Below are 13,848 nucleotides of genomic sequence, written 5' to 3' on the forward strand. Positions count from 1 at the left end.
CAGGCACCCCGAAACTTCAGGCCTCCTCCCTCCAACAGAAGGAACCCCAGGCTTGCTGCAAAGAGCATTTTGAACACCCCCGAAACAAACAAACGAAATAAAGAAAATCCAAACCCCTCGGGTTTTCTCCACCGTCCGGCAGCGAGGGCCTTGCGCGCATGGAGATGGAGAGCGCGCAGGGGTGCTTAATAGTCAACTCTTCGACGTTATTTATTTTGCTTCTTGTCAACACACCTGCTCTCGCCGCGGAACCCCTGTCTTGGTCCCTCCTCCCAGGCCAAAAGGCCCAACTGGACTCCAAGGGGAAGCAATGCTTCGAGGTGGAGGGACCCTGCAGGATCTGGGGACTAGGGCGAGCGGGAAACGGTCTGATTCCGTAGCCTGGGGGGCTTAAAAAGGGGCTTTAGGAGGGTAGGGGTAAGGCGCAGCATCCTGGGGCGCACCCCCAAAAACCACCCCCTCCTAAAACGCTGGAGCCCGGTCCTCGATTCCTACTTTGGACTGCTTTGGACTTGTGGGACGCAGTCCCGGGGAGGGAGCCGCACAACGGAACGACCCCTTTCCAGCCAGCTCCGAATAGTGGGGAGTCTCAAAGAGGCTGTCTGTGCCTAATCCAAGGGTGACTTCTAGTAGTCGAGTTTAGGGGGCGACCCTGAGGGGGTAGAACTGACTTGGAGAAGAAGGAGGAGGAGGAGGAGACAGAGACAGAGAGGAGGGAAGAAGTGAGTGGAGGCCACGCAATCCGGGCGCCCAGGCCGGCCAGACCGGCTCCCCAAAGAAAAAGAAAAGAAAAGAAAACTCAAGAACCAAAAACTGGGTGGGGGGCGCAAGGACGCATTTCCACCGGGCAGCAGTAGCTAGATTTTAAAAAAGGGGGGGGTGCCAAGGGTATCCAGCAACTGGTGGTAACAATAGTGGGGTGTGGAGATCCTGGGGGAGCAGGAGGGGTGGGGTGCTGACGAGGGGTGGGGGAGCCCCGATCTGGGGACCCCGGCCGGGTTGCGCGACCGCGGGGCGCGCGGGCGGCCAGCGCGCGTGTGGCCACATCCCCGCGTTCCTCCCGCGGCGCGGCGCGGCTCTGCGCGCGGGGCTCGGGGCCGGGCTCAGGGGTTCGCCCGGCCTCCGGGCTGGGTCGAGGCGGTTCTCGGGCTGCCATTGGCTGCCTCGCCGGGCGAGGGCGGAGCTCGGCGGCCCGGAAAAAATGTCCTGCGTCAAAAAGTCGTGGCGGGGTGACGGATGCGCAAAAAGTTCAGCAGTGCTGCCCGGCCCGGCTTCCTCGAGCGGCCCGCGCGCGCGGGAGAGACAGACCCGAAAAAAAAGGTGACTGGGGGCCCGGGACGGCGGCCGGAGCGGCCCCCCCACACCCAGCCCGGTCCCCGGGTGGTTTTTTTGGGGGCCAGACTCCGGGGAGAGAGAGCGAGCCTGTAGCCAAGGCAGGCGCGCGCCTAGCCGAGGCGGGCGCGCGTCCTTGTTGGCGCACCCGGGAGGCTCGGCTGACTTCTCTTTCTCTTCTGGCTCCATAATTTGGTTTTCTTTATACTTTGATCTTTTTTTTGGGGGGGGGGGTAGGGGTTTGCCTTTTTTTTTTTTTTTTTCCACCACCGGCTAGATCTCCTCCTCCTCCTCCGTGCCTGGAAGCGGCACTTTCCAGCTTGGGGAGCTTGGAGGCCACCTCCGGCCGCGTCTCCATCCGGCGCGTCCTAGCCTGGGGAGTCCGAGGGAGCCCGGCCAGGAGAGGAAAGGCGGCTCCGGGCTTCGGATCGGATTGCTCGGGCCGGAGAGGGCTCGCAGCGGAGACTTTGGGGGGTGCCAGCAGCAGCAGCGGCAAGCAAGCAAGCAGCATTCTGGGGCCATGCAGGCGCGCTACTCCGTGTCCAGCCCCAACTCGCTGGGAGTCGTGCCTTACCTCGGAGGCGAGCAGAGCTACTACCGAGCGGCGGCCGCGGCGGCCGGGGGTGGCTACAGCGCCATGCCGGCCCCCATGAGCGTGTATTCGCCTCACCCGGCGCACCCCGAACAGTACCCGGGCGGCATGGCGCGCGCCTACGGGCCTTACACCCCGCAGCCGCAGCCTAAGGATATGGTGAAGCCGCCTTACAGCTACATCGCCCTCATCACCATGGCCATCCAGAACGCGCCCGACAAGAAGATCACTCTCAACGGCATCTACCAGTTCATCATGGACCGCTTCCCCTTCTACCGCGACAACAAGCAGGGCTGGCAGAACAGCATCCGGCACAACCTGTCCCTCAACGAGTGCTTCGTCAAGGTGCCCAGAGACGACAAGAAGCCCGGCAAGGGCAGCTACTGGACGCTCGACCCGGACTCCTATAACATGTTCGAGAACGGCAGCTTTCTGCGTCGCCGGCGCCGCTTCAAGAAGAAAGACGCGGTGAAGGATAAAGAGGAGAAGGACCGGCTGCACCTCAAGGAGCCCCCGGCGCCGTCAGCGTCCCAGCAACCGCCTCCCCAAGCCCCGCCGGGCCGTGCGCCCTCGAGCGCGGCGCAGCCGGAGGTCCCCGACATCGCGCAGCAGCCTCCGCCCGTGCGCATCCAAGACATCAAGACGGAGAACGGTGCGTGCCCCTCGCCACCCCAGCCCCTGTCCCCGGCCGCCGTGCCCAAGATCGAGAGCCCCGACAGCAGCAGCAGCAGCTTGTCCAGCGGCAGCAGCCCCCCGGGCAGCTTGGCCACGGCGCGCGCGCTCAGCTTGGAGACGGGCGCGGAGCCCCCCGCGCCCGCCACGCAGCCTCCCCAGCCACCGCAGCAGCATCACAGCCAGGGCTTCAGCGTGGACAACATCATGACGTCGCTGCGGGGCTCCCCGCAAGCCACGGCGGCTGAGCTCTTGGCCTCCTCGACGGCCGGCTCTGCGCGCGCGGGCCTGGCACCCCCGTTGGCGCTTGGCACTTACTCTCCGGGGCCCGGGGCCCTCTACAGCTCGCCGTGCAGCCAGGGCGCAGCTGGCAGCGGCGGGGCCGGCGCGGGCAGCGGTGCCGGAGGAGGTGGAGGAGGCGGAGGAGGCGGTGGAGGAGGAGGAGGCGGTGGAGGAAGCGGTGGAGCCGGTGGCGCAGCTGGAGGAGGCGGCGCGGGGGGCCCCGGGACCTACCACTGCAACCTGCAGGCCATGAGCCTGTACGCGGCCGGAGAGCGCGCAGGCCACTTGCAGGGCGCGGCCGTGGATGACCCGCTGCCCGAGTACTCGCTGCCACCCGTGTCCAGCAGCGCCTCTTCGGCCCTGAGCCACGGAGGCGGTGGCGGTGGCGGCCAGGACGCCGGGCACCACCATGCCACGGCCCACCAAGGCCGCCTGACGTCTTGGTACCTGAACCAGGCGGGTGGAGACCTGGGCCATCTGGCCAGCGCGGCGGCGGCCGCAGCGGCCGCGGGCTACCCGGGCCAGCAGCAGAACTTCCACTCGGTGCGTGAGATGTTCGAGGCGCAGCGCATGGGCTTGAATAACTCGCCCGTGAACGGGAATAGCAGCTGTCAGATGGCCTTCCCGGCCACCCAGCCCCTGTACCGCACGTCGGGAGCCTTCGTGTACGATTGCAGCAAGTTCTGACCGGACCCCGCCGAGCGCGCCCCCAAACCACCCATCCACCTCTCCCCCCATCCATCCATCTATCCACCCATCCATCCACCCGCCGCCACCTCTCCAAGCCGGACTGAATCGAACCCCGAAAGCAAAAACAGCCCCAAATCGAAACCAAAAAAAAAAAAAAATGAAGAAAAAAAATAGAGAAAAAAATAGAATTTTTTTCCCTCTCCCCTCCTAAAATGCCAAAGCCAAGAGACTGGTTCCGATCGTCTGTCAGAGCAGCAGAGAACAGATCTCTCCAAAGATTCGACTTCACCAGCAGCCAGAAAACTTAACTCTTTTCTTAAAAAGCTCCTTTCAGAGCCACCTCCACCTTTGCCTTATCTAAATAAAAACCAAACCCCGTAAACTGTTTTGTACAGAGACAGCACTCATGGTTTATTAAAGGACAGTGTTACTTCAGATAACACGTAAGTTTCTTTTTTTGCTTTTCAGACATCTCCTCTCCGCTTTCCCTTCCCCACCCCCGCCCTGCTCCCCGGCCCTCACCTCTCACCTGTAAGATATGCTAGTCTATGTGGAAAGGAGGGGGAAAGTCCCCGGATATGAAAATCGCTTTCTTTTTATTCATGGACTTGTTTTAAAATGTAAATTGCAACATAGTAATTTATTTTTAATTTGTAGTTGGAAGTCATGGACCAAACGCCAGTTAGTATTTCCAAAGACCTGACGTTAAATTTGCCTGACACTTTCAAATTGTGCTTTTATTTTTTTTTCCATTTATATATAAAAAGGGAAACTGTATTCATCTTATTCTATCACCCTTTCTTTCCTTTTATTTTTGTTGTTGTTGTTGTTGGACATATTCTTTGTTTTGTTGATGAATAAATGGACCATTCAAGTTTGGACGAGACCTTATGTCTGAATAATTTTTGAATAATCTGAATTCTCATCAGGAAAGGAAAAAAAAAGAAAGATTTCAGAGATGAAAACAACTTTTTTTTTTTTTTAGCAAAGACCTGTTCTCAATCTCTGACCAAATGGAGACAAACCCTCAGACTAGCCCTTGCCAAATTTCACCTCAAAGACTTGTGATTTAGATGGGTTCCTCCCCCCTGCAAAATGTTCTTTATCATCAGCTTACCGAGCGACTAATTAAAACGTAAGATATTTTCCTAAACAGATTAGAGTGGGGCGTAGGAGCAAATAGATTTTTCTCAGTAATGACAGGACATGAGTTTAGAACTGGTAAACTCACAGATTAGCAACCGTTCTGTCTGATAGATTTTTGCTTGTTGGGCTTTTTGATAAACACCTCTCGCTCTCCCACAGAGATCAGCATATTGGACTTTTTATAAAAAATAAAAATAGCGATGTGCCTTATATATTTTTCCTATCCATTTCATTCTTTTGTAAGAGGAAAAAAATACAAGTTATTTTTTAAAATCTATGTATATAGAACTTGTTCACAGCTACAATCAATCCTGCCTGCCTTACACAGAAGGATTGAAGTTTTTGTGTCTTTTTTTTTTTTAATGTACTTCGGGTTGGAAAGGGATATTTAATCTTTGGGGAAACTATTTTAGAAGATATGTTTGTAGAACAATTATTATTATTATTATATTTGGCGAAAACGATTTAAAGCAATCTTAACAAGAAGGAAGGGAAGAGGAGTGAAAGAAACTGCTTGGTCTGAGGCGGTTTCTATTCAATCCCACTTTTCTTTTTGCTTCCCTTTCTTGTTAATTTACAGTTAGACCTAGGGGGCAATCTGCATTGGCCCTCCTCCCCCCTTTGTAAATAAGCCAGGAAATGTAATAAATTCATTATCTGAGGGTGATCTGCCCTGTCAATCAGTCTTTAGGGAGATGGCGATTCGATTACAGACCGTCCAGGCCTTTATTTGTTTTCGAGATAATACAGTTTCCTGCCTATCTGTCGTTCTTTATCTAAAGGCAACACTTAAGCAGTAATTGCCCTTAGTTGTTGTCAAAATTTGATCATTGTTAAAGGATCGTCGCAAATAAATACACTCGAATTTCAGTCCAAAAACTGCCCCCTGTGGTTTCTCTTCCCCGGGTCCCCCAGCTGAGCCCTAACCCCAGAATCAACCAGGCAAGGTCGCAGCCACAGCGACAGCGACTTGGGGCGCCCTGGTCTCCTCTCCAAGGAAGGCCCAGTGTGGGTTGGGGGTTGGTGGAGGTGATGGTGGGGACAGTGGCCGTCCCCTCTGTGCCTCGCTCTGCTGCGCTCTGTAGTGTTGGCTCCCTAGCTCCTGGGTGCACAAACTCCAGCCGCTCACCCCGTTTTGGGGTGTTCAGTGCAAGGCCAGAAAGCACCCCCTGGACTCCTTGGAGCGCAATCCTGGGGCCACTTTGGGAAGCGGAGCTCACAGGCCGGGTTTGGCGGACAAAGGAGCCGGTGGCTGAGAATAGGCCCCTGCAGCAGGTGACCCAAGGGTCCTGCACGCCCCAGGGACCTGATGGCTGAAACCCTAGGGGAGCAGCCAGAGCTCAAACCCAGTGTCACATTTTGGGGAAAGGGTGGTGGAGTGGGGCAGGCAGGACGGGTGGTGAGTGGAGACGCGTGGTCCACTCGGCCTGGCCAGCTGGGGCGTCACTACTCGCCTGTGTCCCCGCCGTGTCGAGCCTGTCGTGGACGCTGGCCTCCCCGACGCCGCGGGCCCACGGGAAGGCTCTCCAGTTAATTAGCTGTAATTACCTGCCGCGGCCCCGGCCGGCTTCTGTTTGCGTTTGCAGCTTTTGCCTCTCCCCAGCTTCCCAGAGGAGGAAAAGGGGGAGAGAGAGAGAGAGCTCGAGAGACAGACAGACAGACAGACAAACAGGCAGGCAGACAGGCAAGACAGACTGAAAGAGACAGAGAAAGACATAGACAGAGACAGAGAAAGACACAGATAGACAGACAGACAGAGAGTCTGGGTTCGCCCAGGCTGTGGGTGCAGGAACTCACTGAGATGGAGGCACCGGGCAGAGCCCCCCACGCCACCCCACCCGTCGGGCCTTTCGGGTCTGGAAAGCACAGTGGCCGAGGGGCTTGGGAGGATGCGCGACACGTGTGGTTCTGAGCGCAGCTGGGGTGGGAAGGTTGGAAAGGTCACAGCTGTCCTTCGACCCTGGGTGACAGAGTGTCCCGCGCCAAGCCCCAAGAATGTCTCTGGCCGGCCTGGCTTTCCCGCAAGGGGGTGCGTGCAGAGCTGGGGATGGAGGGGTTGCTGGGCCTTATGTCCTACTAGGATCTGTCTCTGCAGAACCAGTGGGATGCAGAGGCACTTAGCTGGAGAGAGAGACAGAGACAGACTGACAGAGAGACAGAGACCGACAGAGTGGGAGCTTGCTTATCCACATGAGAGTCGCAAGAAGCTGGCATGCGCTAAATCCACAGTTCCCACTACACTGTCTCCCAGGCTCACGTTTGGTGGTCCCAAATGCTGTGACGGCAGCCCAAAAGAGGGGGGAATCTTAGGCCCAGCGGGGGACCCACAGACAGAGACCGCTTCGTGTGGGGAGAAGGAAAGTGAATGAGCATAGAGGCCAGCGATGGCCGAGAAAGAGCCAGCCAGGTCCGCTGGGTGCTGAGCACTCAAGTTAGACTTAGTTCCCCAAGGGCTCATGGCCCCGAGTTGAAGGAAGCCAACAGTATCACTGCAGCTGCTCAAAGTGTTTTTTTTTTTGCAAGCTGGGGGAATCCCCTTCCCCTGAGTTTAGATCCCAGGTCCCATGGAAGTGTTTGTGAGAAGCCTAGAGGCCAGGCTGGGAAGCCGAGGTTGGAGCCTGGAGCCGCTTCCAGTGGGAGGTGAGAGATTGGCCTCTTAGTTCTGATTTCTCAAACCACATCAGACGGGCTTTTCCGTTCTCTCCAACGCACGAAAAAAACCCAGGTCCTGCCAACTCTAATGTGGGAGCACGGCTTTTTCCTCTTGTTTTAAGTTGGCTTTGTACTTCTTCAACCAGAAGGATACACCCCTCCGCAGCAGCTTCCCACCCCACCCTTGCCCCACCATAGCCTTAGGAAAAACTCCTTGATGATTTAATAGAAGGTACATCTTGAAATCAACCCGCAGTGACCAGGCAAGACCCGGCTAAACCCCTGAAGAACGGGGAGGGACAGTATGTCTGTTCTTTAGGGACTGATGGCGTTTATTACTGTAATCATTTCTACCCGGAGTACCATGTGATAGCATGGCACAGACCACCTCAAAGTTTGCCTTTGACATATTAAGTGAGAGATAGGGAATGGTGCAAACTGGTTGGCTTGGGGGAGGTTTACTCTTAGGGGTGCTCAGGACTTACCTTCTGGTTCTTGACTCAGGAATCACTCCTAGGGAGGCTCTGGGAATGCTATGGGAATCGAACCCGTGTCAGCTGTATGCAAGGCTGGGGCGGTGAGAAGGGGAGCAAGGTTTTCTGGGGCTGGTTTGGGGCTTCTGGCATTCGCTACCTTTCTTCCCAGGCGCTTGCTAACAAGCCTGCAGTTGACTATTTATCATCCCGCAGGCTCTGTGTCCTTAATAATCGATGTTTGAAAGGAATAAGGCCCAATTGTGCCGGGGGCCTTGGTAAGTGCCTGACTGTTTCCTGCATGGCCAGACCCAGAGGAGGCAAACAAGACTGCTTTAGAGTTGCAAGGCTCCCTGAAAAGGCCGACTAGGGGCGCAGGACCCTTTCTTCCCAGCCTGCTCCCCTGGCCATTATGACCTAACATCCTTAGTTTTATTCTTCATGATCTGAAAACTCAGGCAGGCCCCAGTTCTCCTGCAGGACCTGATGGCCGACATGGTCCCTCCCAGCTTCTTGTCCTGTTGTCCATCTGTACAAGGCTAGTGGAGTGGCCCATGACCCACCTCAGAGCTCCTGGTTGGGGGGTGACATTTACTCCTGGTTCCCACAGCCACAGACCCCCCCTTTGCCCTCCTTCTGTTGTGGCAAAGGCCATTTTCCTTTAGAATATTCCAAAAACCCTCTCCAGGTTCCTGCGACACCCCTCAGAGCCAGTTCACGGAACCATTAGCCCTTCCCACCCGCTCATAAACAAATGTCGAGTTTGGGGTAAGATTGATGGGTGCTGGGTAATGAAGCTGGCCAGGCTGTCATCCTTCAGCCAGGCGAGGAGCTGGGGGGCTGTCAGGGAGAGGGGGACCCGGGGGGGGGAAGGCATAAGAGTGTTCACTCAGCCCACTAAGTTGTGTGTGTGTGTGTGTGTGTGTGTGTGTGTGTGTGTGCAAAGAGCTGATGAGGAGAGTCACCAATGCTTCATTGGGGAGTTTCATCCACTAGCAAAGTGTCATTTATTTAAGGGGCTCAGGGAGAACAAAATCTACCGTAAGGCCTCTTCAATGGGGTTTGGGAACCCCACTTTTGTTGTTGTTGTTGTTGTTGTTGTTAAACTCTCTCCTCACCTTCTAGGAGCTGTTGGTTGTGTGCCTGCCTGGTGGAGGTGCAAAGCAGCAGTCCTGTGCTGAGTTCCACTTTTCCTGGTTTTTATCCCTTGTTCCCAAAGCTCGCTGCGTCCCAAGAGTCCTTCAGCATGGCCTGTCACTGTCTCTCCTTCCTCTGTCCCTAGCTCCTATCCTCCTTCGGGGTTCTGAGAAGGCTCCCTGATGTCCCTCACTCGCACTCACCCAACAGAACTGGACCCTTGGGGATAGGTTTGGTGGTGGCCATGACCCACAGCCCTCCTATTCAAAGCATCCACGGGACCGACTGACTGACTGAAAATGGGGGGTGAGGGAAAGTAGGGGGTCCAGTCTGTGTCAGGCCGGCTGACTCCAATAGCTCTGAGGAGCCACGCAGGCCGTTCCTCCACCACGTTTCAACGTGATTAGGAGTGGAAAATTGAGCAAAATGCACCATGTCCGTCTTATTGGAAAGGAAAATAGGGCGCAGGAGCCCAAGGCCCGGCCACAGACCTTTGTTGTACCCCTTTCCCCAGCGCGCCCTGGCTCCGAAGAGACCCTCTGTTTTATATTATATATATTTTTTTCTGTTGTTTACTTGATTTTTTCCCTCACTGATTTTAAATTTGCAGCATATTGAGCGTATTATAGAAATTGCAGTGGGAGCTGGAATTTCCCTGCCTGTAAACCCCGGGGAGAGAACGGCCGACTCCACTCCCACCCAAGGGCCCAGACCCAAGGAGATTGGGGGTCCCCAGCATTGTCTCCCTTAGCCCCAGTGGGGTCTTCAGGGAACTCCCCAGCACTTATCCACTCTCCCTCTCTTTGTATCCGTTTGTCAGTCTCTCTCACGTAGAGGTCCCTAAGGAAGATGGCCCCTCAGGAGGGAGACTGAGGCGTTGTTCGTTGGTTCCCTAAGTCGACACAACTTGGGGGGTCTGGGAGGGTGTGTATTCCTCAGGCTAGGCCAGGTCCTAGAAGGGAAAGGGGGTCGTCAAAAGATGTACCCAAGATGAGGTCCCTGCAAGGACCCTCGGGCGAGTTGAGAAAGGAGAGATTTGGAGAGTGAAGGGAGTTTGCCGGAGGTCCTGAGAACAATTTAGGTGGAAAACAAGAGCAAACAAACCCTCCTCCCTCTCCCCACCGCCCCAGGGAAAAGGCAGGAAAAACCCCACTTTCAGCCCATTAACTCTTAAGGCCGCTGCATTTCCTTCGGTATAAAAGCAGGTCGGCGTGGGAAGGGTGGGGGGCAGGCCCGGTCAGTCTTGCTAAGCGTGGCCAGGCCAGGGTTGGGGAGCAGCACGTGTAGAGGAGTCCTTTGCAAAGCGGGGAGTCTAGGGGAAAAAAAACCCACACAACGAAATCTCTGTTCCTCTGAGTCCAACGAAAACTGCTACCCCGACGGAGTGCAGGGCAGGCCCCGAAGCTGCTGGAGGCCTGGCCCCGAGGTGGAGTCCGTGGGTCTCCAGGTGGGGAGTGAGGCTCAACTGTTAGGGTTCAAGCACCATTCGGGGTGCGCCTGGGACCTTTCCTTTCCGGAGCGTGGGTGCGCGTGAGACAGTGAAGGCCACGGATCCTGGCCTGGGGCTACCTTGAAATTGCGAAAAGGATATTTTTTTAAAAATTATCACCTATGAAGGACAAGCACCGAGGACCATGGCCTGGCCTGGCAGCTGGCCGCTGGGTCCCAGCCTTGCAAGGGGTTCGCATGGGAACCTAAGGTGCTACTCCAAGATGCAAGGAGAGGAAAGAGAAGGGTAGCTGGGAGACGAGTCCCATGTCTTTGTCCCCATCACCAAAGGCTAAATAGAAGTCCCCGAGGGAACCAGAGGGGTCTGACCCTAGGGGTGCCTGGTCCAGATCCTGGCAGCACCCTTTTCACTCCGGTGCGGCTTCCACGGATTAGCTCCTAGGCGCCGGACGGCGATTTACACAAGTGTGCTCGGTGACCGAGAAATAATGGGACATTCCTGCGCTCTGCGGGCTGGCTCCTGGGCGGGCCGTCATCCGGCCCAGTCCCGGGGGGTCGGGGCACAGCCGGGCCCTGGGTGCCTTGGGGATCAGGCCTCTCTCCCTCCGCCCTGGCGCAGCCCAGGGAAAAGTGGCACAACAGGAAAGCCTGGCCAGAAGGCCCTTCCCAGGCGGCTTCCTCGCCATAAAAAGCCAGACTCCGGCCGAGGTCCTGACCCTTTCCAAATATACATTCCCTCGCCCGCGGCTGCCACTCCTGAGGGCCCTGTGTAGGCTCCTTCCCCGCCTGGCCCATGCCCAGAGTTGGCCCAGCCTGGAGCTAGGAGTCGGCGAGTCCAGCTCGCTGTGGCCCGCACCTTGTCACCCACCGACTCCCTCCCCATCCTTTGCCTTCTCAGGGCCTTGGATGCGTTTTTTTTTTTTTTTTTTTTTTCTTCTCCTGTGCCCTGGAAGCACCGCACATTGGTGAAATCCAGGATTGTGGAGTTGAAATGCTTTTTGGGTTCTTAACACCAAGGTGCCATCAGCGCGGAATGCGAGTAGTGAAAAGAAGAGCCCCCGGAGAAAAGGGTCTTGAGGTGGGGGGACTGGGCCACATGTTCAGCATCTCTGGATGGAAGGACAGAGTGGAGCATGCACATTTGCAGGTACCCCTGGGTACCCCCCTTCGCCTGGTGGTCTCCAGCAAGGACCGATCTGGGGTTCTGGTAGAAGCTTGAAAGCCCAAAGGCCCAGAACTTTGGTCTGAGGTTTTTGGATTTAGTGTAGCTTAACAGGGCTAGTGTAGGCCTTTGCCACTTTTTAGCTGGTCTCAGAACCATGAGCTAGTGTTACAGTGCGCACACTTTCAGGCCCCCCAAAACCGAAAACCAAAGATCAAAAGGGGGGTGCCTGCTGGGTGTGACCCCTGACCCTGGAGGAAGGGCGGGGAATAAGTCTGTGTTGGTGCCTGAGGTCAGACGGTCGGAGGCCTCCAGGCGTACGCAATCGCCCCGAGGAAGCCGGCAAGGATGGGGTGTGGCCCGGCTTGTTCGTGCAGAACCTGGGCTCTGGGGTGCTCTTGGAGTGGGAGAAGGGGGCCTAAGCGCGCACCTCAGGCCAGATCCAGGCCGTGTGGACCCACAGCTGGATATTCCTCCATTGTGGAGAATGACCTTGCTAGTACCCTCTTTCCATGAGCTGACAGGCTGGAGGGGGCGAGGCTGAGACCTGGGTCCCTGCAGGGAAGCGTATCTCCTCCCACTCCCTGACATACCCTGCACCCCAGACCCTGACACCTCTCACCTCTCGCCCCCCAGCAGAGGCTGGGCCAGTTATGAGGACTTAATGCTCCAACTGTCCTATGCCTTGTGAGACCTCCAGTCTGCCTATGCTTAAACCCTGGGAAGTTAGGAGAGAGATCAGTCAGTGGCGAGTTGCAGGAACCAGAGGCTCTGTTTGGGGACTCGGGGCGCTCTGTTGGTGACCCGCCTGAATGCAAACACATGGACCTTTATGGAACACCCCTGGCCAGTTCACTCACTCACTCTCCCCAGGGCGGGCAAGGCACCATGGGAACTCTGCACCCTGGGATCAAACTCAGAACCCTAGAAGGCTCACGGGGTTTCCAAACACAGTAAGCTGTTTTGAGGTGACTTCTTGGGAGCTTTGCAAGTTATTTGCCCACTGCCCATAAGGGTGTTTGAAAGTGAAATTGCACAACAGAGGGATCCCCTCCCTCCAAGGGCTAGAACCATTCGGAGAAGCACCAAGCTCTTAGGAGAAGAGCCTGTCTGGGACATCAGTCAGTCGGCAGTCTGGATGGATGGGGATGGGGGGCTGGTGTGGGAAAAGCTAGGGACGTGGAACCGGAAACAGAAGCTCCTTCTGTCGCCTCTCCTGTCGTTCAGAGACACTGCAGTGGACCTAAGGCCCAGTGGGGTTCAGCCTGAGCTCTTGCTGTCCCCTGGAAAGCCAGGACCCACAGGGGTCCCCTTGCTGGAGTCTGATTGTTGCAGGAGTTTGGACATCACCCTGGCTGGTCCCCCTGTGGCTCTGGCCACCACTGGGCCGTAGTTTGTTCCTCTGTTCACTGCAGGCACAAGCCCCGAACCGCCTGGCAAGTTTGTTTTATTTTTTGTCTCCAAACAAAATTTTAAAAATGCATTTTTTATCCCCTCTAAAATGAATAATCAAAACTGTCAGAGCAGGAATAAAAAAAGGTGTGTGTGTGTGTGTGTGTGTGTGTGTGTGTGTGTGTGTAGGGGGAAAGAGTTAAAGAATTAACTGATCATTGATTTAAGATTTAAGACCCAAAAGTGTGAAGGTTCCCACCATGGCTTTGCTTCACACTTTGGGAAAGTTGTTAGAAGCAGTATCCCAGCTGGTGTGTGTGTGTGTGTGTGTGTGTGTGTGTGTGTGTGTGTGAAGGCAACTACGAAAGATTAAAAAAGCCCCCCCCCCCAATAAGGAGAATTGATCTTGAAAGATGTCAAGCAAAACTGTCCCCTCTCCTCTTTAAACACAAGCCTGAGAGGCCTGAAGGCTGAAGAGGGCCCCCCTCAAGTGAGGGGCTAGGAATAGAGAAAAGCTTGCGCCCAAAATACTTGTCTTTCAAAGAAAGATGCACTTAGCTCAACCTCCTGCCTCCCTCCCCCCTCCCCCTTTTGGTCACCACCCCCCTAAGTCCCATTAAAGTTCTGCCTGGAATCTCTCCTGGTCCTCACTGAGAGCTTATTAGGACTTTGGGCAAACAAGCCACAAACCCCTGAATGAATCAGGGCCGTCACCTCGGGTGGCCTTGAAGGGCCTCTCTGTGCAGGTGTGGGGTGCGCCGGGGAGGGGTGGTTGGGGGGCTCCTGTCCATCAGGAGCACGTTGGAGTTTATTTCTGAGGGGTGTGTGTGTGTGTGTGTGTGTGTGTGTGTGTGTGTGTGTGAGAGAGA

At 55.9% G+C, this 13,848-nt stretch overlaps 1 protein-coding gene across 1 annotated transcript; it reads left to right on the forward strand.

The window, feature by feature from the left end:
- Positions 1-1,830: 1,830 nt before the first annotated feature.
- On the forward strand, positions 1,831-3,801 carry FOXC1 (forkhead box C1). The gene has a single exon (XM_049764961.1). The coding sequence runs from the start codon at positions 1,853-1,855 to the stop codon at positions 3,563-3,565; it is 1,713 nt and encodes a 570-aa protein (XP_049620918.1). The 5' UTR covers positions 1,831-1,852; the 3' UTR covers positions 3,566-3,801.
- Positions 3,802-13,848: the final 10,047 nt, after the last annotated feature.

This window comes from Suncus etruscus, chromosome 18 (assembly GCF_024139225.1).
Source record: "Suncus etruscus isolate mSunEtr1 chromosome 18, mSunEtr1.pri.cur, whole genome shotgun sequence".
Classification (NCBI taxonomy): Eukaryota; Metazoa; Chordata; class Mammalia; order Eulipotyphla; family Soricidae; genus Suncus; species Suncus etruscus.